Source organism: Hippichthys cyanospilos, chromosome 21 (genome assembly GCF_059441005.1).
Source record: "Hippichthys cyanospilos isolate Australia breed blue-spotted pipefish chromosome 21, RoL_Hcya_1.0, whole genome shotgun sequence".
NCBI lineage: Eukaryota > Metazoa > Chordata > Actinopteri > Syngnathiformes > Syngnathidae > Hippichthys > Hippichthys cyanospilos.
In genome coordinates, this window is record NC_142389.1 from 15,297,241 (window position 1) to 15,325,000 (window position 27,760).

General features: G+C 39.7%; 2 protein-coding genes across 2 annotated transcripts in view; one reads left to right on the forward strand and one right to left on the reverse strand.

Annotated features, from left to right (window-relative positions):
• The window catches only part of ngly1 (N-glycanase 1), a 33,211-nt gene extending 13,337 nt beyond the window's left edge, over positions 1-19,874 (reverse strand). The window contains exons 1-5 of the mRNA XM_088405233.1: positions 19,788-19,874; positions 16,643-16,805; positions 16,314-16,533; positions 16,115-16,236; positions 15,446-15,591 (exon numbers count right to left, since the gene is read on the reverse strand). Of these exons, the coding sequence (XP_088261359.1) occupies positions 15,446-15,591; positions 16,115-16,236; positions 16,314-16,533; positions 16,643-16,796 (642 nt within the window). The 5' untranslated portion in view covers positions 16,797-16,805; positions 19,788-19,874. The remainder of the gene's footprint in view (positions 1-15,445; positions 15,592-16,114; positions 16,237-16,313; positions 16,534-16,642; positions 16,806-19,787) is intronic.
• Positions 19,875-23,133: 3,259 nt separating this feature from the next.
• The window catches only part of rpl15 (ribosomal protein L15), an 18,728-nt gene continuing 14,101 nt past the window's right edge, over positions 23,134-27,760 (forward strand). The window contains exons 1-2 of the mRNA XM_088404710.1: positions 23,134-23,196; positions 25,710-25,889. Of these exons, the coding sequence (XP_088260836.1) occupies positions 25,718-25,889 (172 nt within the window). The 5' untranslated portion in view covers positions 23,134-23,196; positions 25,710-25,717. The remainder of the gene's footprint in view (positions 23,197-25,709; positions 25,890-27,760) is intronic.

The window sequence follows — 27,760 nt, forward strand, 5'->3', positions numbered from 1 at the left end:
ATTACAAAGAAAAAAAAAATATATAAACTTCCATGTACCATCTTTTTGCGTAAATATCTCATGTTATTACCTTATAGTCCAGTGTGGCTTATCCGTGACAAAAATCATTTTTTTGCACATATTTTGCTGCTGCGGTTTATATACAGGTGTGGCTTATAGTCCGGAAAATACTGTAATCATTATTTTCCATGCATTATGTAAAATAGTTTGACTTCTCAAATTTATGAAAAAATTATGGTGATGAGAAATTAGTTTAAAATATTACCTTCAGAAGCTCATTCCTATCTTATGTTTGAAATTATTATGACAGTTATTTTACTTTACACGATTTTGATTTATGTGGCCCATCACAATCAGTAATCAGTGTGTTTATGAACTTGTTACTTTTCTGTACTATGCTGTTTATGTTACCCCATAGACGTTCAGGCAACATGCATCACTAAAGTTTGTACAAAAGCACAACAACACGTCAGTTTTTCATCAACACCAATAAAAGCCTCCTTGTGCAAGACTGTTCCAAGATCTCCAAAGAGACCACGTCTTGAGGAAGAAGAGGAAGTGGATATGGAAATGATGAACATTTCAGAAATCAAACTCCCACATGACTCAACATATGACCCTGGTGCATCTACAATTGAAGTCTCCACTTTGACATCTTCTTACGCAGATGTGTCTAAAGTGATGGAGGTGAAATTGTCATGTTCTGTTGGTTTTTAGGTAGTGGGTTTATTTTGAGGGGTTCTGTTCTTTTGTTTGCATAGTTCCTGTTTCTGTTAACCTTGTGTCACCCCGCCTTAGTTTTGATTTTGTCCATCTGTCTGCGTAAACCTGCCCCTCGTGTGTCCACCAATCCGCTTCCCCTGCCTATTCTTTCCTTCCCAGCTGTTGTACATCTGTCATTAGTGTGTGTTCATATAAGCCAGGTTTTTGTTAAGGCCTTAGCAGTTGCTTGTCACCAGTCACATTTCAGTCCCTTGTCTCGTCTAGCCCTTTGTCCCCGAGCCAGCCTGCCCGTTAAGAGTTTTCTTCTAGTCGCCAGCCCGCGTGTGTTTTTGGAGTTTTCGCCATCCAGTTTTTTTCCCTGCTTCTGTTCTTGCCTGCCCTTTTGATTATTAAACATGGATTACTGAACCATTTCACTGCCTTCCTGCATTTGGGTCCACTTTCCTCTCTACCACATTGGCGTTTCGCCCTGCCGCGCCGCCCCGTGACAGATGTTTATGTTCTATTTTACATGATTAAATGCGTTCATGTAAAAATGTTAATTTAACCTTTCCCATTAGTTAGATTTCTGTTTTTCACACTTATAGTAAAGGGCCGTTTTGGTCACATGTCTTAGGTCAGTCAGAAAATAGCCTAAAAACAATTAATATACAGTGGTACCTCGGTACTCGACCGCCTCTATACTCGACCAAATCGGTGCTCGACCAAAAAATTCAAGTAGATAATGCATCAGACCTCAAACAGATTTTCAGTGCTCGACTAGCCGAGCCGAGCCGAGCCGAGCCGACCCGAACGCGCTCCTCGGCCCTTCTCGGCCAGCGGGTAAGCGCCAGTTCAACTCAGACCGCCAGCGGAGTAAGACGTTTGTTCGAGTATTTCTTCCCGGATTTAAACTTTTTCGTGTTGCTCTAGCCCTTAATAATGGGTCCAAAGAAAGACAGTGATAAGGGGAAGGCAAAGAGGAAAACAATGAGGACCACTATTGAACCGAAGAAGGAAATTATAGCAAAATATGAACGCGGTGTACCTCGCGTCGCAGTTAGCTAGCGTCATCATGGAAGGAGTAACTCCCTCCCGTCCTCTCCACATCCATTCCTGTATGCCATCAACCACTCTCCAAAACGTAAGTAAATTATACAAAATGGTTTATAATGCTTTATTTATCTTTATCTTTATCATGTACTGCTTGTGCACATTTACTTGTGCACACATACTTTCCATTATTTCTTATGGGAAAATTGCTTTCGGTGTTCGAACAAATCGGTGCTCGACCACCACCTCAGAACGGATTATGGTCGAGTACCGAGGTACCACTGTACTGTATAAATTGGTTTCTCAAAGTTTGGTTACCTTGTTGGGCTTCATTATCCATGAAAGGATTGCTTCCAGACCCTTGAGCCTTTCTTATGAAAGTATACCTTTCATTTTCACTTGTTAACTGTGGAGTGGTACTCTGTAATTTACCAAGTCAGTGGTACAGGACCAGTTTTTGGGACACACCGTGATGATTGTGGAAACTTGGAAAAAGGTCTAGTGTTGTTGATTGGCTCAGCCAGGTCTTTCATACAATAACGAAACAGAACGAAAATTTCGCTAACAATGCAAAGGTCAGACATTTTTACGATAACTTTGTAAAATTGGGGAAATGTATTTTTTTCTTTTTTTTAACTGGTTCAATGGAAGTTACTGACAAAGTCAAAATGTTTTGAGGAAATAAACACATTTATGCAGTACATTTATGAATTTACAAACTAAAATTGATGCCTAACACTAAAGGAAGGTTAGTGATAATGTCTGCTTGTTAGACATTGAATAAGAGCCAAGTCTTGGAAGAAGTGAAACACATAATATTTAAAAAAGTCTGAAGGAGATTTGTTAGCACCTCTGCGTTGTTGAAAAAAGAAAATGGGGAGCGTTTGTTTCTTACATGCAGAATTGTCCGCACTGCCAGTACAACCGAAAATGGCAAAGAGGGCCTATAACTGGTAGCACACCAGTTGGCAATCTGCAACTTTCGGCCGCAGTGTATATTTCCGGGGGATCTTATGCGGAAGAAGCAAACGTAAAAATGAAACTGAAGATTTTCCACAATATTAACCAGCTAACATTAACATCAATACTCAAACTGTAGAATTCTTTTTTTCAGATTTGCAATGCAATTAATCTGCAGATCAGTACATACAATAAATTGTCTTTCACTTACAGTATATAGCGCTTTTCTACCTTGGGTACTCAAAACACTTTACACAAACTAGTCATTTACCTACTGATGACGCAGGAACAACTGGGGGTTCAGTGTCTTGCTCAAGGACATTTCTACATGGTCTTGATGGTCTTGATGTTCGGGGGTCGAATCCACAGCCTCTCTGGGCTGGGAGACGACCACTCCACCACCGAGCCATGTCACCTCAATACTTTCAAAAGACATGCCATGCAATTTCTTGAGCCTGCAATATAAAAATGTTTTTTGAGGAGTTGAAGAATAAAGGCAAAATTGCTGTAAGTGGTGATATGAGAGCAGATTCCCCAGGTAAATAACATGTTACTATAATTGTAATACAGTGTAATGTCATTTCGACACGCGGTGGTCTTTTGAGACCTGCAGGAAAATATATAGATTCCCGGTGGTGGTAAGCCTAGTCGCCCTCTAACACATACAGTAAATTACTATGCTTTGACTCACGGGCACTGTCATCATTCACTCCTGACTACATTTACACTTTTATGTAGGTTCTTTGTGAAATTATGATTCTCATATTATTCTACATTTTAACATGTCATTTGGATTTAATACTGTCATTTGATCTTTTTGATCAATTTCCTTTGTGTGTGTGTGTGTGTGTGTGTAATGATCACAGTTAATAATGTTCGAAGGAGTTTTTCAATCTACAAAGGTACCTAGTGGCTCTTTTTTGTTAAAGCAGTGTACACTTTCACTTAAACTTAAACTTATACAGGTATTTCTTTCCCGAGTGTTACCAGTGTTAACTTCTGTCACTTTTATATTTTACTAAACTATTTTACTAAACGTGTGGTATTGTCTTCTGTTTATGCAGAGCAATGAAGTGGGTGGGAGCTACTATACAGTAAAGGAAGGGCTGTGCAGATGTTTGGATAATCTTGAAGCCAATTGTGTACAGGTGGACTACATTGTAACGGACTGCCGACCCTCAAATTAAGAAATTTCAGCATGAAAGAAATGTTAAACATTTCTACGATGTGTGGCATGTAGTAAAACGTCTTTGAATTTGTTACGTAAAGCAAAAGTGAATAATTTTTAATTTTTCCTCGTTGTGCTAATGTCATTGTAAAGGTTTGCCAAAAAGGTGGATGCACTGGCCAAAGACAAACATTGCCAGATTTTGAAAAAATGGTTTCCGGCCATAAAAAAATCATATGTACTGGACAGCCGCTTCCTCAGACTCTGGACCAGAGAAGGTGGCGAAGTGGACGTCCCTTAGCAATCACATTCAGGATGTCCATTTACATGATGACCCACTATATCCTAAATGTTCCCATCCAGACAAGGTGTTTAAGGATGATTCAACGAAGTGGTTGGATCCTGGTGAGGGTTTTATTTTATTTTTTTCTACCATCACACCAATGTGGAACTTAAATATGCTTGATTTTTCCTGAATAATGTATTGTTTAATTTTTATTTATTTAATTATTTTTAGTTAAACAGGAACGATGGCAAAGCACAAAGTTGACAAAGTGTTGACGAACAAAAGACTGTTTGCAGATGTTGCAAAGGTAAGCAGAGACCACCAAACCACTTCTCTGGAGTCATTCCTAATGTCATCCTTCACTTAACACGGAAATTATCAGCCTTCAAATATGTGGGCATGATGTGCAGGTTAGACCGATTTGGTCTAATCAATTTGTTCATTTTTTTTTTAATAAGACAGATGTTATATTTATTGTATTTTCCGTAATATAAACCGCTCCGGTATATAAGCCGCAGCAGCAAAATATGATTTTTGTCATGGATAAGGAGCAGGTAATAATAACGAGATATTTACGCAAAAATATGGTACATGGAAGCTGTATGGAAGCTGTATGTCATGGAGGCTATGGTTTTGTTTTTGTTTTTTTTGTCTGCCAAATGCAACATCCTCTCTTTAACAGACCCAACAGTCCCAACATATTCATATAAAATGGATGGATTTTTTTCAACATAACACCAACAGTATACTGCAGAGTTAAATAGCAGTTCAAAATTGAAATCAATACCTCAATAGCATCTGTTTTTTTCTTTAACAGACTGAACATGTCTGCATGTTTAGTCCCATCATATTTATATAAAATGGATGGATTATTTTCAACATAACACCAACAGAATACTGCAGAGTTAAATAGCAGCTCAAAATTGAGATAAATACGTCAATAGCATCTTTTTTTTAATCTCCCTTTGTTGGATGAATTATTTTAATGGTGTTTGATAAATTATTTTAAATAACATAAAAACACATTGCACATAATTCATATATACAATCATAAATACATAAATAACATCATATATACGGTGTACTGTATATAAAATTTACACGTCACAAATGTACCCCAAATTTTAGACATTCTCTTATTCAATTTAGACATATTTTTTAATAATATATTTTAAAAACTCTTGACAATCTTAACATCTACAAGTTGTTTACTTCGTGATGAGAACTTTGGCCACCAAAATAAGACATTTCTTAAGAAATTTCATTTCCAATGCGCAAAAGGTAAGATTCCATTATTCATAAGCATATATTTAATGATGGAAGGTATAAAATACAAGTCTTATAGGCCCTTGAAAAAAAAAATTCCTATGCCACGGTCAGATGGAGTGCGAAGAGTGTCCGGTTTTTTATTGTAGTCAATGGATTTCGCGCGACAGGAGCGACGACGCGTCGAGCGACACGATGGACGTGATGGAGCGACACGCGGCATGTAATTATGCGTGACGCGAGAAGTTAAAAAAATTGAACTTTTGTCGCGTGTCGCGTCACGTCGGCCAATCAGCTTCGGGAACGTTTTAACGTCTCAAGCAGGGGGCAGGAACGAATCATGGCGGCTGCTTTGCGGTCACCGGGAGGCATCCAACACGGTCAGCTGAGCTTTCAATACAAAACGAAGCCAAGCAAGAGCACTCACCTGGCTTGTAGAAAGGCGGAAGGGAGAACTTGGGACAACTGGTATGAGCAGCGTTTGCTTCCTTTTTTTAACAGCTGTTGAACCGTAGTTACTGTGCTAAGCTAACGATAGTGCAGCACTGACAGTACAGTATTTAGCACGGTATTGGCCACTATATTGCAACATTGAAACTTTTTTTTTCGTGAAAGTGAGGGACGCGCAGTGTAACCACAATTGGTTGCCAGCCGATTGCAGATTAAATATTATTGTGATCATTTGGGCCCCTCTGTGGGCCATCACCTAAATGTGGTAGAGGGATTTGCGTGTCCCAATGACCCTAGGAGCTAAGTTGTCTGTAGTTGCCCGTGGTGAGAGGCGCAGAGCAGGTGTGGGCATATTGATTGCCCCCAGGCCCAGCGTCTGTACATTGGGGTTTACCCCAGTGGACGAGAGGCTAGCCTCCCTCTGCCTTTGGGTGGGGGACTGTGGTTTGAGCTTATGCACCAAACCACATGTCAGAGAAATCTCTAAAAGAAGACTAGGACAAGCCTAGCTGCTAAGGAGCAAAAAGAGTAACTCAGACCAGCCAAGATTGACTTTTCTACACCATGGTACAGGGAAAAAGCTTGGCGAGCAAACTCATGCATTGCCGGCACTAATTCAACTGCTCAAGCGCCCCTGCCTGGTTTTTATTCATTCAGCAAAGCATTGCACATTTCAAGACATAACAAAAAGAGCCAGTCGGGCGCCACCAACAGCTGGGCCAAGGTCCCAGCTCACACTTTCCTGCATCAACAGCTTTATCTAAGGACTGGGGCGAGATGAACTAGGACTGCATACATAGATAGCAATGCACACTATTCTAGACAAGAAATAAGCACAAATACTGTATATATGATTGATGAATATATGATTTCCTTCACACAACAGTACAGAGTACCCACCCTTTTTGGAGTCCTTGGAGGGTGAGCTGGAGTGTGCTCCCTCCAGGGACGGCCTTGTCCTACTAGGGGACTTCAATGCTCACGTGGGCAATGCCAGTGATACCTGGAAGGGCATGATTGGGCGCAATGGCTCCCCCGATCTGAACCCAAGTGGTGCTTTGTTTTTGGACTGCAATCTAATCTGCAACAGGAACCCGGAGGCGACTAAAAGTGGACGGTTATGTGGATGGTAATTGACTCAATAATGTAAGCAGAGACTATAGCGAAATGCAAACCACAACTAACACACAGTAATGCTGCATGGGCTTTGGTCCACATTTTTATATGAACGGTAGAAGGGCAGACGGCTTGTTCGATTGACAACTTGTTGCTGTGTTAATTCGTGTTTTAAGCCATACGTCGGGTGACCTTCAGCAAGATGATAGGGGAAGAGATGCTTCGTTTGGGGAAGTGTCTGGGCGAGGAGGTGGGGTTCCAATGGTGGTTTTTTCTCATTTTTTTATGTTTTTGTTTCTACTTTTTAGAGCTGCCTCAATTGCTGAGCTGTTACAATTGTCTGTCAATGTCAAGGATGTTCTCTGGGTTGTCTGGAATGTTGTGTTCCTGCATTGCTGATCTTGATACATACCTAGATAGACTCTCCTCCCGGTCTACAACCGCACTGTTGTTTGTTCAAACTTTGAACGATTTAATGAAATCCAGGAACATGGTGGACATATGGAGACTACAAAACCAACCCAGAAAGACTATTCATATTTTTCCCATGTCCATAAATCCTACACTACAATTCATTATTTTGTAATTCCTAATTCAAAATTAATATCTAATATTGAACACGCTAAATATCAGAACATTTTAATCTCAGATCATTGCCCCGTAACACTACAACTAAAATTGGACCTTCCAAAACACACTTACAGTTGGCGCTTTAATCCAACGTTGCTAACGGAACAAGCATTTGTTGATTATATCTCCTTGCGCCTTGACGAGTTCTTGCAGAGTAATGACACAGGTGACGTTTCGGATTCTACACTCTGGGAGGCCCTCAAGGTGGTTATGAGGGGTCACATAATTTCTTTTGAGGCCTCAAAGAAGAAGAAGCAGCGCCGCCGCTTAGTGGAAATTGAAAATGTGCTTCCAGCTCTAGAACAAGCCTATCAAGGCTCTTAGGCTCAAGCAGATTACAACAAGATTTTGAATCTGAAATATGAATACAATAAAGTTCTCAGTGGAAGATTACAAGTAATCTTTTATTAAAGGTAAAACAATATCACTTTGAGCAAGGGGACAAACCTGAGAAGCTGAAAGTCAGCCAGGCAGTTGAAAGTCGCCCAAGCAAGTCATGCAATATACAAAATCAAATCTAGTACAGGAGAACTACTGGTCAACGCAAACGAACCCCTAACCCTGAAACTCACGCTTCAAAGATTTCTATACAGAGCTTTACACAGCCAGTTTAACAACATCTGAAGCGGACAGGGACAACGTCTTTGACTCCCTCAACCTGCATTGCAACATTAGACGAGCCATCCAGGTTAGAACTGGACTCAGATATTACCAAAACGGAGCAAGTCTAAGCAATCAAATTATTTCGTCTGGCAGAGCGGTGGGCCCTGACGGGTTGGCTGTGAATTTTACAACAACATTTACAACACATTTCACAAATTTCTTGCCCCACTTAGAATGGTAAAGGACTCCATTGTAAAGAAGAAGCTCCCAAGTTCGTTGTATGAAGCAAACATATGCCTCTTATTAAAAACAGGCAAAGAGAATATAGAACCTGGGTGGTATCGGCCCAATGCTCTTCTCAACTTTGATAAAAAATCTATGACTAAGGTTTTGGCCACCCGACCAGGTAAGCATATTTCGGCCATCATACACTCAGATCAGACAGGGTTCATACCGGGCAGGTTTTCATTTTGCAATGTGCGGCTGTTACTCAACAATCTATAGGCCGATTACTCAGACAATCCTCAAGTGGCGGTCCTGGCTTTGGATGCAGCCAAAGCCTTTGACCAAATAGAATGGCCCTTCATGTTTGAATCACTCAAAAGGTTTAGAGTTGGAGACACCGTCATTAACTGGACTGAAGGACTCATCTTTATGTACATTGCTTTTTTCTAAGACGGTCCCTTTCCAGAACCTGATTGACGACAATTATGTAATGAAAAATTCCCTCAGAATCCTGAACCAGATAAGAAGTGCCAACAAATTGCCAGATGTGTCCGTACACAACCCCATCTGCTACAACCATTCCTTCCCACTATCTATGACGGATAAAGTATTTGTGGATTGGAAGCAGCGTGCATTGTGACCCTCAAAGACCTCTATGAAGACAAGTGTTTTTCCTCATTCGAACAACTGAAGACTAAATTTGGACTACCCAACTCTCATGATTTTAGATATATCCAAATTAGACATTATGCCAAATACACAGTCCCCAACTTCAAAAATGTGCCTAAGACTTGCTCTTTCTATGATCTCTTGCTGACCCCTCCAGATTCTAAACCCCTGATATATCGGTTTGTTAAACAGTTTTCTTCCACTGCATCCACAAATCACCTTAGAGAAATTTGGTCAAATGAGCTTCAACTCAAGGTTTCTGAAGATACCTGGAGGGAAGCCTTAAAGGGAATTCACAAATGCTCAATTAATGCTTGATACAAACTCATTCAATTTAAAGTCATTCATCGCTTACATTTCTCAAAGCTGAAACTACACAAAATCTATCCAGCAGGTTCTCCACTGTGTGATAGATGCAAGTCTGCAGAGGGCTCTCTCTCTTACCTTTTTTGGTCATGCCCTCAATTGCATGTGTTCTGGTCGGAAATATTCTATTGTTTCAGTGCATGTCAATAACATAATCCCTGACCCAGAACTGGCCTTTTTTGGTTGTTCAGAGCATGCGCTCAGCTTCTCATCGGCATTGCGACAGGCAATAATGCTTGACATAGTGGCAGCAAAAACAATGATTCTCTTGGACTGGAAATCCCCTGAACCTCCATGCTTTAGGAAATGGCTCAACGAAATGATTAATGTTATTCAGTTGAAAAAGATACACTTTCACAGAACCAACGCACAAGCTAAATTCTTGAACATTTAGGGCCCATTCATCGATCACCTTGAAGACTGATACTTTCTTACACTATCGATGCAATGCTATGCGTGCAACATATATTCTCTTTAATGCCATGTTGTAAAATGATACTTCACCCATGTATATTATGAAACATCAACATTCTTACAAAGTATGGCGCTATATTTGTGCCACAACTGCGAGCGCGCAAAAAAAATTGAGCATAGAAAATAAAACTGAGCGAGCGAAAACAGATTTTGAGCGCAGAAAAAAATATTGAAATGAAGTTCCTCACTCAAAATTCCTTTTTGATCGCTCGCGATAGCCCTCTCTTGCTCAACATCTCACTCTCGCTGTCACATTCTGCCTGGGTTATGTTCGGCTATGGGTTTTTGTTGTAGAGATTTTGGGTTGTTTGTTTAGCCATTTAGTTTCTATAGTTCCTTCCCCGCCTCCGCCTGCCTCATTAGTTTGATATTGTCCACCTGCCTGTTTTCCTGCCCTCCTTCTCATCCAGTCAGCTTCCCCTGCCTTTTGTCTCTCCCCCAGCTGTGTCGTGTCTTCTTGTTAAGTGTGTACTCTATTTAAGTTCCCAGTTTGCATTTGCTTCTTGTCGGGTCATTGTTTGTTTTCTGCGATGCCTGGTCCTTGCCGTACGTCTTCCCCCGCTGCCTTGCCTCGTGTTCCCTTGTGTCCATCTATCCCGTGCTGCCTCCTGTTGCCCGAGTAAGTTGAGTTTAGCGTTTTTGGTTGTACTTTGTATTTTTGGTCCATTGCAATTAAATATTAAATTATTAAATATCCTCCTTTGAGCCCCATCCCAGTCTGTCCTGCGTCCTTTTGGTTCCACCTTTTCCACATCCCACATTGCCTTAAGTCTCCATGCTCAAACTTGACACTCGCTCGCGATACTGCTTCCTCCCTCGCTCATCATCGCGTTCGCTCAACATCGAGCTTTCGCTCACTCGAGTCGTCCTCTACGTGCACTCAGTTCTACTCACACGTTACGTTTGTGCCACAAAATTAGCCAATCAGAGCTTGTAAAAGTACATTGATTGACGGTTTGGCATCCAATGAGATTGCTTGTTGTGTTCACCCGGAATGAGCAAACGAGAGTGCGTCAACACGGACTTGGGCGGGAGAAGGTACATTTCTTTGGAAAAAATGCATGGGAATTACTTTTAATATTATTTTTGCTGTATTGTATCATTTGACAGAACTACCTTGTTAGTTTTTGTACTTTAATGATATAAGCCCACCTCCTGGTGGCGCTATAGATAAAAATTTAGCATATAGATGTATTAAGAAAATGAGTCTTGATGTACCTTTGAAGTTTCAGATATTTTCAAGCTTTTACAGCTGAGTTGTAAAGCTTTTTGTCACTGTTGGCGAAGGACATAGTAATTACATATTTGAAGCCCCACGCCTATCATATATGTCGGCGGATATTGTCCAGTTGTGACCTTCAGTCTGATAAAGGACCACACAAAATATGAAGTTGAATGGGTCAACTGTTTAAGAGGAGGCAATAGTTGGAGACAGCAAATGTCAAAAAAATTACACAATCAAAAATTCATAACTCTTTTTCTGTACACCCTAGCATATGGATGCCTTTGATTTTTTTTAGGTCTAGGGTCCTACATATGCGTAAAAGGTTTTGTAGCTGTAGGTCAAACCAACCAGGATTGGCTGTAGTCTTTTGATGCCAATGGCATTTTTTGCTCCCACTAGTTGCTGCTAGCACTATAATGTAATGTATGTTTGTCAATGTCTTGGACTCTCATCCAATGTGTGAAAGATGATCTAAGATCATCTGGGTCATATTACAGCAGCTTTTACTGTTCCGATAAATCTTGGGATTTAAAAATGGCGCATGCCACACCCATTATCGAAATATTGTAATATTTGGTGGAGGTAAGTAGGAGGTGTCTCGAGGCTTGTCAGACTTAATTTCAGGGATGTTACTTTAACGGGCTCAGCAAAGCACACAAAAATGTTTAAAAAAATGTTATAGTTTTGGCACTACGACAAAATAGGTCGGTAGGTGTGTTCCGCATTAGACACCCATCAAATTATGTGAAATTTTGAAAAGATAAAACTATCTGGGTCCAATTACAGAAATGTTGTTCATTTTAGCGAGACATCAAACTTTGAGGCGGCGGACAGGCCACGCCCATTATCGAAAACTAGGAAACGGCATTGGACCAGAAACATTCTTAGACCAGATCCTCGGTAGAAGTGTTTTCATTGACCACACAAAAGGTAGACTTTACTTTGAGTCTTTTTAAACATGTCACGTTCTGTCTGGGGTTTTCGGGTTTTTGGATTTAGTTTAAGTAGTTCCTGGTTCATTTCGTCATTCATTCGTGTTGTTTTTCCCTGCATCTGCCTCTCTCAGTCTCGTTAGTTTTATCTCGTCCACCTGTTGTCCGTGTGCCCCTGCTCCTCTCGTGTTAGCCTATCCGGTTCCCCTGCCTCCTGTCCCCGTCCAACTGTAGTGTGTTTTCAGTAATTAGTCTCCTTGTATTTAAACCACCGTCCCTCTGTTGCTTTTGTCGGATTATTGTTCAATCGTCGATTCGTGTTCCCTGTACCGCTGTGCTCACCCTCCACTCTTCCCCGTCGTCCGAGTTAGTCTCGTGAGTTATTCCGTTCCTCATTTATTTTGGTACTTTGTCTAGGTTTTATCTCCTGCTTTTCCTGCCTTGTTTTATTTATTAAAAGTGCATTTTTGTTAGAGCACACCCTCTCCGTCCTCCTGCGTTTTTTGAGTCCCTTTCCCTCCTCCGCCTCACGTCACCATGCCACGACATGACAAAACAGCGGTCCCCAACCTTTTTATCACCATGGACCCGTCAACACTTTAGATTTATTTTTTTATATTGCGGACTGAGGGTGTGCTGACCACATCATCCTTCACACTTTGTATGTTTTCACGATTTAGTATCAACATTGGGGGAGGACGGGGGGGCTGCTGCTGCTGCTCTAAAACCACATCATCCTTCTCACTATGTATGTACAGTGATCCCCCCTACTTCACTGTTAATGAGGGGTGTCAACCCCACGCGAAGTCTGAAACCCACGAAGTAGGGTATCAGTTCCTAGATTTCTATGTACGCCCCAATATAGCCGCAGTAACCAAACAATCTTTTTTTTTTTTTGGCGTATTTTATTTCCTTTCTCCTATTATTTAACATTACATTATCCTTATTAAGATTGTTGTACATTCATTAAATAACTAATATTACTTAGTTTGTTGAGAATTTGTTCTCAGGACTGGTTGTCTGTACCAAGACTCCAGTGAAAGAGTACGCAAGTCATCACGTTGAACTTCACATTTATTTTGACTAATGTATGGTGTGTCATGTAGTATCTGTTGAATAATAAATCAACAACAATGTTAAAGTCAGTCAACTGACATATAAACACTTGCCGAACTTTAATCTATGAATTTACTGTATTTTAGCCAACATTAGCGGGTTAGCAACAACTAACAACTACTAACTACAAAGTGCAACCTCTACACCAGGGGTGTCAAACTCATTTTTGTCGCGGGCCATTTTGTAGCGAGAACTTCCTTCATTGGGCCGATATGTTGAGGAAACCAAGTTGATTTTAAACGATCTCATAGTATTATAACCGTACACAACAAATTGATGGCTTAGTTGTTTTGCAATCAGAAGTAAAGCATTCTAGTTTGTTCATTTATTGTTTATATTACTGTAACAGAACAAACCAAAAAATCTCAACTTTATTTTTCAATAAACACGACAAACTAAAGTTAAAGGGTCATGGAAACTTACATGATTTGCTTTTGCGGGCCACATAAAATGACGTGGCGGGCCGGATTTGGCCCCCGGGCGTTGAGTTTGACACCTGTGCTCTACACAAACGAACACATAAACAGAATAAAAACTCATCGCTTACTAAACATAGGCAGTAGCGTGCATTAGCAACATAAATGATAATAAATCATAAATATCTTACGTTGTTATTCACTACGTACACCGTGACGAGCAGAATGACGCACAGAGAACGTAAAATCGGAAACTTAAATGCAACGCGACCCGACAAAAAGCATGCATTTCAAAATAAAATAAAAAACGTCACGAACTCTAACGCTTGAAAAATTCTTAACATAGTTAACTAATATTACTTATTTGATGAATACAGTATTGTATAACATACTTTTTTGCTTTTTTCATTTTTTTTTCCATTTTTGCGCATTTCTTATTTTGAAATATTTTTAATTTTTCCTGCAAAAACCCGCAAAGTACTGAGACCGCGATATCTGAGACCGCGAAGTAGGAGGGATCACTGTACTATCTATCAACAGCGTCCAGAAGCGGCGCCAATAAAACAAAGATAAAGCACAAAAGTATGAACTGTTAAACTAAATAATTTCCAAAACATTATTTCGGATGCAGCCCACACAGCCTGGTACCACTTGATCCACGGACCGGTGGTTGGGGACCGCTGCTCTAGATTAGCCTAAAATCTCGGGGAGATGACTTCAAATCTCATCTTGTCCTTTTTTTTCCCCCTCTAAGTGACCCTAAAATCTCAGCGCAATGACTTAAATCACGTTGTTTTTTTTTTCCTCTCTAGATGACCCTAAAACACTGTCAACGCTTCAGCCCCAGTGCACGATAAAATTGTCAAGCGCTGACGCAACAGAAAATCATATTTCATTTTCACTGAATGTCAGATGTAAAGGGTGCTTTACAACAAAACGTATTTTTTTTTTTTTAAATCAGCATGGGGCTGATGGCTCGGTGGTAGAGTGGTTGTCTACCAGCTGAGAGGGTGTGTGTTTGATCCCCCAACCATCAAGAAGAAGGACGCCTCGCGTCTGGATAAACTGGTGAGGAAGGCGGGCTCGGTTGTGGGCACAGAGCTGGACAGTCTGACAACTGTGGCTGAGCGACGAGCGCTAAACAAGCTGCTATCAATCATGGACAATCCAACACATCCACTACACAGCATCATCTACAGACAGAGGAGCTGCTTCAGTGACAGATTGCTGTCACTGTCCTGCTCCACGGACAGGCTGAGGAGATCATTCCTCCCCCATGCCATGAGGCTCTTCAACTCCACCCGGGGCAGTAAAAGCTCACATTAAACTCTAAACCTCATACTCTGCACTGCACTATTCACTTTATACAAGCACCTTAATTATACTTGCACTAGACTCCAACGATTCACACTATTCTGTTTACACTGTTAACAAGCACCTTAAGTATACTTCTGTACTGGACTTATGTGTATCTTTGTGTATTTTATTTCTCATATTTTATATCTCGACTTGAGGATACTGCTGGAAATGTGAATTTCCCTACGGGGATGAATAAAGTATCTATCTATCTATCTATCTATTGAACCCCCAGTTACTCCTGATGCGTCATCAGTAGGTAAATGACTAGTTAGTGTAAAGTGCTTGGAGTACCGAATGTAGAAAAGCGCTGTAAAAGTGAAATTCGATTTACCATTAAACTTATAGGTTAGATCAACTCTTGACTAATACCAGAATAAATTCATGTAAACGTAATAGCAACAGGGCTATTATGCAAACATAGCAACATACCTGGTCCTGGGAAAATGCCAGAATATATGAGAGTTTCTTCCCCCAGCCAACCTCATAGAGTAAAGGTTTGTCACAGACGTTCTCACATGAGTCACAGTGTAGCCAACGGCGTTGAGACACAGAGTAAACCTCAGTCCATACATGATCTGAAAAATGACAAAGACTACCCTTAACTTCAATTCATAGGATTTCTATTCATTTATAACCAACAGAGACAATGGTGCTAATGTAGTGCAGAATATCATGTAGTGCAAAATTGTAGTGCAATATATTGTTGTGGGTAGAAGCTGTTTGACCAACATATTGATTAGCATTGAGTATTAGATTCTTGTAATGTCTCTGTGGTTTTGAAATGAGCCTTTTTTCTTTAAATGTTCAATGTAAATTGTAAATTGGGTGAATTTATGTCACACTTTCGATTTCAGAGCAGTATATATGCTTAGATTCCAAAATACTTCATTACAAAACAAGCTGGTGTTTGCCCTCATTTGTGAAGAGCACATTTATTTTATTATTGAAAAGCTATAAGCAATTAGTATCTTCAATTTCTCTTTTTTGGTTAAATCTTGTGTAATATTGTAAAGCAGCATTACTTTCAATGCAAGCAATTACTAATAAGCAACATATTACATTTTACAAATAACTTCCCAACACAGCAAATGAACATACCTGTGATGTCCCATATATACCTAGCTTCAAGGCCGAGAGCTCGGCAACAAAGTGTAAAACAGTTGGCCCACTCGCCACAGCGTCCCCTCCTGGTTTTGACAAGCTTCTCAGGGTTGGTATATCTTGTGTTATATAAAAAGAAAAGTAAAGTTAAATGCCACCCAAAGCACAATATGTAGTAGCAGCAAACAGAACAAACCGAGGAAATCTGGTGGATAACTGGCAGCTTGGACAGTAGTGGTTCTCCACCCGCTGGGCTCCCCAGCGTAGGTCATTACTGGTAGGACCAAGTGAGCCAGTATTCTGGGTTGGACCATTACAGCGGCTGCATGGCAGACAGTCGACCCACGAGAAGAAGTCATATTTGAACCACCTAAGTAACTCCAGCACCAGGAAGTCCTCGATACCTAGTTTACATTCTAAAAAAATGCCACAACAGGTGTATTATTTACTCGTAGTAGTTCACAAAGGCCTGTGTGTTATTGTATATCTTTAGTTGCACAAATGACCACTTTGAATGTGACATACTTGTCTCAGTCTCTTTAGCCAACTTCAGTTTCTGCTCGGCAGCGTAAGACAGCTGCTGGTAAGGAATGCAGCTTCTGGCTTGCTGCTGAAGCTCCGGGTTCTCGTATAGCAGCACATGCTGGAAGTTTGACTGAAGAGTAACAAAGAGGTTCATACTGCTCACCTGCCATACAAATAATAAAATATGCTTGCTTCAATCAGGAAAGACAAACATGACTGAATATTTCAAACAAAACTCCAAGGGTTTGCAACCTGTGGCTCCGGAGCCACATCTTTCATCCATATGTTCTGGCTCTCCGTGGTTTTGGAAAAGATTTAACGCTTGGTTCAGATCAACTACGTATTTACGTTAACAAGCAAAGCATTTGAATTGCAGTCAATACTGTTTGCGTGATTGGGCGACATCTATCGGACGTGTTCGGTGCGACGAGACATGAGACATGATGCAAGACAGCCAATAACTTTCATGACGGTAAAAACAGTAAATGGAAAAAAAGAGGCCTTCCAGATTAAAAGCACAAACGTCAACTCTATATGACAATCGGGTGCCATGTTGTTGATCAACTGGAGGGAGTGACATTTATTGTTGTAATTTGTCAAATACAGTGGGCCCCCGTGTTACGAACTTAATCCGTTCAGCGGCTATGCTTGTAAATCGAAATGCTGGTATGCCGAGCAATCCAAACCTATGTTAATTTGTGAATGCGTCCAACGTGTGCAAAAACCTTAGGTAAAAACATCACGACTTTATACACATATTAAAAATGAGTAACATAATCTACTGTACAGTTGAATTAAATAACATATACAAAGGAAAAATGACATTTACCTTTGGGGCGACGTGACTTGAGCTGAGTAGAGGCGGAGGGGAGCAGAGACCAACCCGCAGAATTTATTTATTTTCTTAAATAAGAACTTTTCTCAAACTAAAACATCTCACCGGCGATTTCATTCTCTTTAATCCATAATAGAAGAAGCCTCTCCATTTTGTTGTCGAGCGAGGTCCGTCCCCCGGCAAGGAAATTTTTGCCCTTAGAAGATTGCCGAGCGGTTACGGCCATACTCACGAGCAAGGTTAACTATGCGCGCGCCTCCTTCGTATTTTTTTATTATCTCCCGCTTCGTTTCTATTGTCATCGTCCTCTTACTTCTTCCTTTACCGCCACTAGCAATTTTAGAAGCCATGTCTAACAGATAAAGCTTGCAAAGTCTTCACAACACACCGACCAGCAGTGCCATCAAGCTAGATGAAGGCGTTCGGCCAATAGCATATCGGCATTTTTGTGATTGACGTGACACCGGCCAATAGCATATCCGCATATCCGTGTCTGAGACCGGGACTCTGACCTTAATCGACCAATAGCATATCGGCATCTCTGTGACTGACACCACGACTGAGACAGTGACTGTGACATTGTAAGAGCAATAGCATATCGGCGCTACTGTGACATGCGAGAACAGTTGATGTTGTTGATGCAGCAAAGCGAGAAAAATAGTACGGACACATTGACCGGCATGTTGGGGGATCTTGGATTGTTCGTAAGACAAAAGGTTTGTGCGTAAGAGGGGGACAAAAAACGCCGCGGTCCACGTTCGTGAGATGAAAAGTTCTTGAAAGAGGGAGTTCGTAAACCGGGGGCCCACTGTACTGTGAAACTTCATGATACGGTCGCTTCTGGACAGGTTTTTTTCTTCATATTATGGAAATTTCTTAGCATATAAAAGACAAACAAAATTAAATAGAACACAACTAAACTTGAAATCTCAAAATTCACATTTGACTTAAACACAACGTGAGATTCGCCTGCACATTAATATGGCTGCATGTTGATGAGAAGTAGGCGTCGGATATTATTGCACATCTCTGGAACACATATAGAGCCTCCAATTACTACAAATAACTTGAAAACTGTGCAGAAGATATTAACATTTAAAAATCCGCCTACCAGTACATGTCAAATCAAGCACTTTCAATAATCCTACCATCAGGGGGTAAATCCTGTCCGCTGAACGTCCGCTGACGCAGCTCCACCGGTCAAAATTACGTCTTTTCGGCAAAGACGCCACTTCACGCGGTGTCCACTCTGGCAAGATTTTTTTTTTTTACAACGTTGTAGTATGTACGTGGTTCTAAGTAGGCTTCATTTTTTTTTCAATGGTTTGCACCCAGCAGGTTTTTGCCATAATTATGATTGACATTATTTATTTTAGTTTATTATTATTATTTTTAAGTATCAAGCGTTATTTATACAGTATATATTGCTTGTTTAAAAAAAGTGCTGTGAAAATACATGTTTGACCAAACATGATGAATAATCGTGATTAATAATCGTGATCGCAATATTGACCAAAATAATCGTGATTATTGTTTTGGCCATTATCGTGCAGCCCTACTGTATATGGATATTATCGCCCAGCACTTAACATCTTCATTTCAGACTTACTAACGTGTTTGCGATGGAGGACAGAAAGTGCCAAAATTCAATAAATAAATGTACCAGTCAAAAATTAAATAAAAGTGTTATTATATACCTAAATGTTTCAGTAATTAACTAAAAGTGTCATTCATTAAATTTCATTTAATTGAAGAATGAAATAAAACATTTATTAAATTAATTAAAGAAATGTTTTCTTTAATTAATTGAACATTTAATTTCAAAAGGCATCTATCTATGTCTGGCACGGGTAAGTCATTTGACATTTCTGACTGCTGCAAGGCGGTAGTTAATTGCTGACGCTTTCTCGGATCGCTTCACTTCAACAACGTAGCTTAACCCTTTAAGCAACAAACTGGCAACTATTTTAAAAGTGTGCCCATATCATTTAACGATTTAAAACTGCATCAACCTTTTAAAACAGTGACATCAAAACTATACAAAAAATGTTTACAATTCTCGGGCACCTTAAGTGTAAAATGCTCCTTGTGAAGCGTACATACAATGCAGACATGTTAATTTGGACATCAGCTACAAGCCCAATTTAAAACAACAACAACTGTGTTACGCGGTCCCAATGCTCTATTTACAACCATACCTTAAAATATTGTCGGCGTATGAAAGTTAACAACTAGCATACGTCGAGAAGACATCGTTGCAATTCCCACACAACACTGTAACCACTAATATCAAAGACAGTTACTGTATACCTCTTGTGTTTTTTGTTTTGCAGTCACACAATCACCAAAACTTCCATTCAGAAGAGGCGCTTGCTTCCGTTGCCTTGCTGCCGTCCAAAAGGCTGTATTATGGCTTACATGGCGCAATTTCCGGCGCGACGAGACTGCCTCTCTCTGTCTCTCTCTCTTTTTTTTCTTTTTTTTTTTTTAAACTAACAGAATATTACGGTGGCTGCGAGTACTAAAGGAGATAAACGGGGTTAAAGTAAGAACAAAAGGGCCATGTGGGCACTCACTATCTTGGAGCCATCTTAACATCAGCAGTAAATTGAAACTGTAGAATAAATCTTTTTCCAATCAAGATAATAGAGTCCAAGAGATCTTCATTTTCATCACCAACCAGCTTGCTTGGTGGTAGATTCCGGAAACCCAGCTGCGCCAGAACCACGACAAGCTTTAAAGAAATTCACCACACAATCAACATCAATGTTTTAACATAATTACAAAGTTCTTTTATGAAATTCATCGACATGGTTTCATTTGTAAAACTTTTTCTTGTGGATGAAAAATTTGTCCATACATGATATAAAAATTTCCATTTTTTTGTTTTGAAACTACATATTATGTGATCTATTGAAAAAGTGGTAAGAAGCGATTCAAACATCGGGGAGATTCTTCCAAAACAGTTGCATTGTTGGCCAAAGATGGCTCCAAGATAGCAAGTGCCCACGTGGCCCTTTTGTTCTTACTTTAACCCCGTTAATCTCCTTTAGTACTCAAATTACATGTCTGTGGCAAACACTCATTGGTCAAGAGGTCAGGCGTCTAGCAACCCCCGGCCTCCAAGTCAGGCCCAAAAGGAATGCCTTTGTCTCTGTTATGTTGGAAGGCAAGCCTTTTGAGATCTGATTAACAAAGCAAGTATCGATATCCTGACACTGATTTAATCATGTCAGTGAAATCCATCGACATCACCTGGCCAGGGGCAGTCACCTCCGGATTGTGACTGCCCTGGGGTGGCTTGGTAGCAGGCATACTATTAAATCTGCTACATACACAATTGTCCTGCAGTTCCCCAATGGTTCTCATGAAGGGGTGCCACCACGAGCTAAGTCTCCTTAGCATCTCTTCCGCTCCCACGTGGCACAGTCCGGAGGCTTACTTATCAGCTGCTTCAAGTGTTTTTGAGGCGGGATACACTTACCATCTTTTGTCCAAACAGCGTTCCCATTCTTCATTCCCCCTTCGCAGTGAGTGTGTCAACACTGTGAAATCAGGCACATCGTGTCGTAAATAATTGCACAAGCCTAAAAAAGCGAGCATTTGTTTGACGTCCACAGGCTGTCGATGGTGTAGAATGTCATCCTTGTGAGAAGGAGACATGACCGTAACTTGTCATGAAACAAGGCAGCCCAAAAATGAAACTTGAGGGCGGGCAATTTGAAGCTTGTCTTTTAAACACTTAAAGCCCACCATGGCCAAATGAGCCAAAAGTGAGCGAGTGGCGTCAATGCATAGTATTTCAGAAGAAATGGGCAAGCAATATGTTGAGTTAGCAGAATACTCATTCATTGTAGAGCAGTGGAAAGAGTTTCCATCTGGAAACTGTAAAAAAAAGTCCATCAGGGCTGCACTAGATAATTAGGACAGTTTTGATGAGGAGATACCTCCCCATTAAATTGACTGATGAAGGGATTTATATAATTTTATACATGATAATGAAGCTTTTATTAATTTTCTCTGGAGATGTTCTCGTGGAATATAGATTGGTAGCTTCTTCATCACTCTTGACTTGTAAAAAGATCAGTTGGACATTGTGGTCTGGTCACCCCCCAGGGGGCTCTCCTGCTATTACAGACACCATAAAACCTAGAAGTGAAGGAAAGCGGCTCCACTGCGCATTGTTCCATTCTCAACCTCGAATACACATTTCAGTCAACTGATGCCCACAGGTGTCGGACTGTGGGGACCTCCAATGTATCTCCAAGAGTATTCGCCAAGGTGCTGAGGTGGCTAGATTCGAAGCCTCCACCCGAAAGGGGGCAGTAGCGGGCCGGAAACAACATGCTGACCTGGCCATGGGACCACCCCTTTGGGTGGATCGGCGAATTCAAAAGATAGGACTGGACACGGGAATCATCCACAGATCTGTGTTTTGGACAATTGGCTTGTAAACTGCATTAGACAATTTGGTAATAATACATCTTCGAATTGTTGTTAACGTGATGAACATGTGCATGTGTGTTTGGAAGATTTCTACTGAGGTGGCTGCGTGAACTTCCATAAGTAGGGCATTCCATAGTATTGGCGCCGGTTAGGGTTAACCCTAAACCTAACCCTAAACATGAAAAGGGGGAGTTGACAGGTGTTGGTGGTGATTTGGGGGTCTCCATTTCAACGAACTCGAGAGCTATTGATCAATATATTGGTAAATATTGATCAATAAGGAAAAAAAAATGCGGCAAAGTTAGGCAAAGGGATTTATTTGAGGAGCAGAGGTTGTAGCATGAAGAGGGGAGTTGACAGATGTTTGTGATGATTTTGAGGTCTCTAACTAAACCATCTCCAGAGCTAGTGATCAATATATTGGTAAATGTTGATCAATGAGCAAAAAAAAAAAAAAAAAATGCCCCAAAATTAGGCAAAGGGATTCATTAGAAAACAGACGTTGTAACATAAAGGGTGGAATGTGACAGATGTGTGGTGATTTTGAGTTCTCGAACTCAACCAACCTCAGAGCTATTGATGGCAAACTTATGGCTCTATCGACTATTACAGCTGTCCATTAAGCATTAGGGCCACTGGCATATCCATCTGCGCTTGTGCAGACGCCCTCGCCGTTTTGATGCGAATGCCCTGGCGACACAAGTTAGCTGAATCCTAACTGGCTAAAAACTCAAATATAAAACAACAGCGCTGCAAAGGAGCGTAATCAAATGGAAATAAAATGACACGAAAAGAACAGAATATGGAGAATATTTTTTCTGTAAAATATTTATATTTAGTAAAAATAAATGTAAAATGAAATACTTTTTTATAGTTGTTCTAATTATTATAATTATTATAGTTTATTATAGTAGAGAAGGCCTTGCTGGCCCTGACAGGCCACCACGAGAAAAAATACATATATATATATATATATATATATATATATATATATATATATATATATATATATATATATATATATATATATATATATATGTATATATGTATATATATATATATATATATATATATATATATATATATATATATTATCAACAATAAAGTAAAACGACTTTGCAGTATCAGTATCAAAGTAAAGACGGCTGCCGGCTCCAGCACGGTAGGTGGCGGTTATGCACCAAATCTAATTCAATAAAGGAAATGCGTCACTTGCGTTTTCGAATAGCATTCTGGGTATCCCTGAGTTCTTTTTCGACTGGCACGCCATCATGTAAGCGAGTTGATACCACGTCCTAAGTGCAATCTATTTAAATGTTTTCTTTTACGAGTTCATCCTTATATTTGGTTCAAGGTGTTGTACGTACGTAAGTCTTGTCGACAGGTAGCGTCGATTATTTGCCGACATAGAGTTTGTATTCTTGAATTTAAACCATGCATGTTGATGCTAATGTGTTCGGCATATTATGAGTTGGCGCCGCTACAATATTTGAGCATTTCTATTTGCACGGTTCTTCGATGGTCATATGTAAAACTGGATTTTAACGTCAAAGAGCATTTCTTTGGTCAATTTCCCTTACTCGTAAGATCGACGTCGATATCGAAACGAATATCAATCTGACGTGCAGCTCAGAAAAAAAGCTTTCGTTGAGACAGACGCCTTCGTTTGGGTGTAAAAAGATTCATAGATTCTGGAATTCGTCACATTAGTTATATTAGTAGCGGTGGTACGCCTTTTTAATGTTTTTTTTCACTGAATTAGTTTTTCCTTTTAGCGTTAGGGCACGTTTATATATGCAATTGTATCTAATTTTACTGGATCATGAAGAGCTGCTTTTCATGACCGCACCAGCGCGAAATGGGATTGTGTACAGTTCTACTGTTTATATTGTTGTGGATAACCACCATTGTAAACTTTATGCTGTTGCTTTTATGCTGTTGCAAAGTATCATCATTATGGCTTATGACTTTTGCAATTGGTGTTATATTTCGTTATTATTTTTGTTATTAGGCTCACACTGTGCTTTTGTGTAATATCAGTTTAGTCACGGACCTAGATCAGATTGTGATACCTTGCGTTATTACAACGGAATACTAATATCACAGCATCAAGATAATTACCATGAGTACCATATTTAGTACAAGAATATTCATTGATATTATTCATTTTTGATTGCTCGAGTAAGTCACAATTTTGATTGCTGGAAAGCCGTCTATAAGACAGACCACCTCATTCTACATGCATGTCACAACAGCAACACAGCGATTGCCATCTAATTATTTTCCGAGGCTGCTTTTTGTAAACTGACAGCATGAATATCATCAAAATGCACCACTCTTCCAAGAATTGCCACTGTGAGGCACACCAGAGTTTGAATAAAAAAAACACATTAGTAATGTTCTATATTTTCAATATAGCGTTGAATATTATCACTTCTAACTAGGGGTGCACAATTAATCAAATTTTAATCTTAATCATGACATTGGCTGCCATGATTAATTAAGCTGATCCTCTGCGATAATGGCATTTAAAAACTCTGCTTCAGTAGTACATGTCAATCACTTTCTCATCCTACCACCAGGGGCAATGTTTAGCACATGTTTGGTAACAAAAGCCAAATAACAAAAGCCTCTGCTTTTATCACCCTAATATATTTACCAGTGTGAAATGGTGTTGTTTCACACCTGATCTGTCAATTGAGATGCATTTTGAAAAACCAGAATGGCAAAAAAAAAAAAAAGATTAAATTTGAAATGACTGAAAATTACATTTTGACTGCTAAATGGTTCAAATTTGCTCTAAAGTAAACAATGTGCTTGTCTCTGGGTTAACCTGTGTGGTTTTGCCATAATTAGTTACGTTATTCGTTTCCGTTTATTATTATATGTAAGTATCAAGTCTTGAAGCATTGTTTTATTCTGCTTGTTGAAAAAAAAAGCAATAAATAGATGTTTGACCAAACATGATGATACTCGTGATTTCAGTATTGATCAAAATAATTGCTATAATTACTTTGGACAAAATGGTGTAGCACTAACTCTAACCCAAAGAATTAAACTCAAAGCAATTTTGTTTGACTAGCATGCCCATAAATTTGTTTTTGATTTAAAAAAGAATTAAGAGCATTTTGGCTTTTCTAAGTCATGTGTTAAGAGCCATCTTGTAAGATCCAAAAAGGACACAGAGGGGTGGTATGTGTCATTGATTTCAATTCATGAAGCTTGTTAAAGTTGTTGACCATCAACATTCAGCATTAACCTGTATTTTTTGGTTTAGACACAAACGTGTCATGTCCTGCAAGCTGCTCAGGTCCGAAGGGGTTAAGATAAAGATTTAGGGTTTAAAGGTACAAAGAAAAGCAAAAAGTGATTTCTATTGCCATTGCCCCATATCTTGTAAGCCATCAATTCAAAACAGCTTTCCTTATCTGTCATGCATAAGCAAGAAGGTAAAAAACAAATAGGGCTTGCCATCTTAATTATTTTCTAAGCGGTGGCATGTTGACTCAATTTCATCCAATCAAATTCTCTTCCATTTAAACGCCCCTAAAATAGACTAAGTAAAACAGAAATGTCCTGATTACTGGTTACAGTGTTTATGGAAATCTTGACTTTTTAACACCACGGTAAACCGTCAACCTGGTTGTCTGCGCATGCCTTGTTGTAACAGTATATTTTTTGCTCCTTGTAGCTAGATCAGAGGTGTTAATTTTATATTCATCTTAGAGAAGAATGATGCGGTACAAACAGTTAATATTCTACTGCTTAATGGTTTGTTGTTTGCAGATGAAAACATGGGGGCATATCGGTACATGCAGGAGTTGTGGCGCAAGAAGCAGTCAGATGTGATGCGCTTCTTGCTTCGTGTACGCTGTTGGCAATACCGCCAATTGTCAAACCTGCACCGTGCACCAAGACCTACCAGACCTGATAAAGCACGTAGACTGGGTTATAAGGCAAAGCAAGGTAAATGATTTGCTACACACACACAATGTAATGGGTGGATTTTTATGTGGACTCGTCCTGTCATGAACACACCACACAGAGGCGACAGGGTTTGATGAAGTGGTTCACTTTACTGAGTAGCTCTGCAAATGAGTGGGACATAGCACAGGACACTGTGTTTAAGCCCCTTCACTATTATATGGTGTTACAGCAGAAGGCTAGGCTGACTGTGGTTAGTACAAACATTTTTGAATATTTTACATTTACATAAAATACATGAAGATGTCTTTATACAGTGGGTTTTAGCAATAATGTTTTTAACATGTAATCGTATAGTGGTTTTTAACCTAGTTTTAACACAAATGCTCCACAATGTATTCAATGTTATCTGGTTTCATCTTGTCTTTTTTTCTTCCCCATAACATTCTGTTTGAAGTTTTTATCAAGAAATAAAATAGGAAATACATTTTGCAGTTTTTATATAGAAATATAATGGGAAATACAAAGGGCAGCCAAAACGAACTATTAGACTTTACAAATGGGCCCTCTAGCCAAATTGTTGAAAAAAAAAAAAGCAATAAATAGATGTTTAACCAAACATGGTGAATACTCGTGATTTCTGTTATGCTTCGTTCCGAAGTATAACAGGCCAGTTGTGCGGTCTTAAAATAGTGAAGGTACAGTGTGATTTGAACGTAAACCGTTTTTAACTAAATAAGGGATACCACTCACGTGGGGTCAACTAGATAGAGTTAATACAATCTTATTTTAGCAGGATTTCACAACATTATTTTCACAACAATAACTGTTCTTTTTCTATCTTGTTTTTGTATGTGTATGTGTATGTGTGTATATATATATATGTATATGTGTGTATGTGTGTATATATATATATATACAGTCAGCCCCCTGCTTACGAGCATCCTGATTTGCGAACATTCCGCCTTACGAGCGTGGATCAGGGAGAATTTTGTCCTCCGCTTACGAGCAAACCTCTCGTCTTACGAGCATTCCGTCAAACCAGCCATTGAGTATGTAGAAATGTTCTCGCCTAACTGCGTCAATATATTCAGCAGTTGCGTCATCTACAATCATTAATAGATACTTATGGCGGTAACGTGAACGCTATTGGTCTTACAATCTCACACTGACTGTCTCACTCACGGTGTCTAAATATATTACCATTTAAGTGTAGTGTTTGTACAGCTAAAGGGAAAAACAGCTGACATGAAATTAAATGTGCCGATTGCAGGACAAAGAATTGTCATTGGTTTAAATGTGTGTTTTTTTTTAATTAATTGTCAATACATTCCAATCGTTTAAAAAAAAGTGCGAATAATTATCAGTCAGTCAAGGAGACGCCAATATGCTATTGGTCGATTAAGGTCACCCGGTCTCACTCACGGAGATGCTATTGGCCGGCGTCACACGTCAATCACAGAAATGCCGATATGCTATTGGCCGAACGCCTTTATCTAGCTTGATGGGACAGGATGGAAGGAAGTAGACAAAATGAGTGAAAAACGGAATGTTTTGAAGACTTTGCAAACTTTATCTGTTAGACATAGCTTCTAAAATTACTAGCAGCGGTAAAGGAAGAAATAAGAGGATGATGTTTTAGTATCTCCGTGATTTGCACCATGACTGAAAGAGTTACTGTAACACTGTAAGACCAATAGCCTATATGCGTTGCCGTATTAACTCAAGAGGTTAATCTCTGCACCCTATTACGGGTGATGATACAGCGCCATATAATGGTTGCTAGACAAGATTGCATGTCAGGTTAGTCGGCGATCTCCCGATATGCATTGGGACAGCGTCACTGTTGCAACTTTGTGAGTTGTAACCAAAGGTGAACTGACGCTCGAACAAGCCATAAGTGTGCTGCCTAG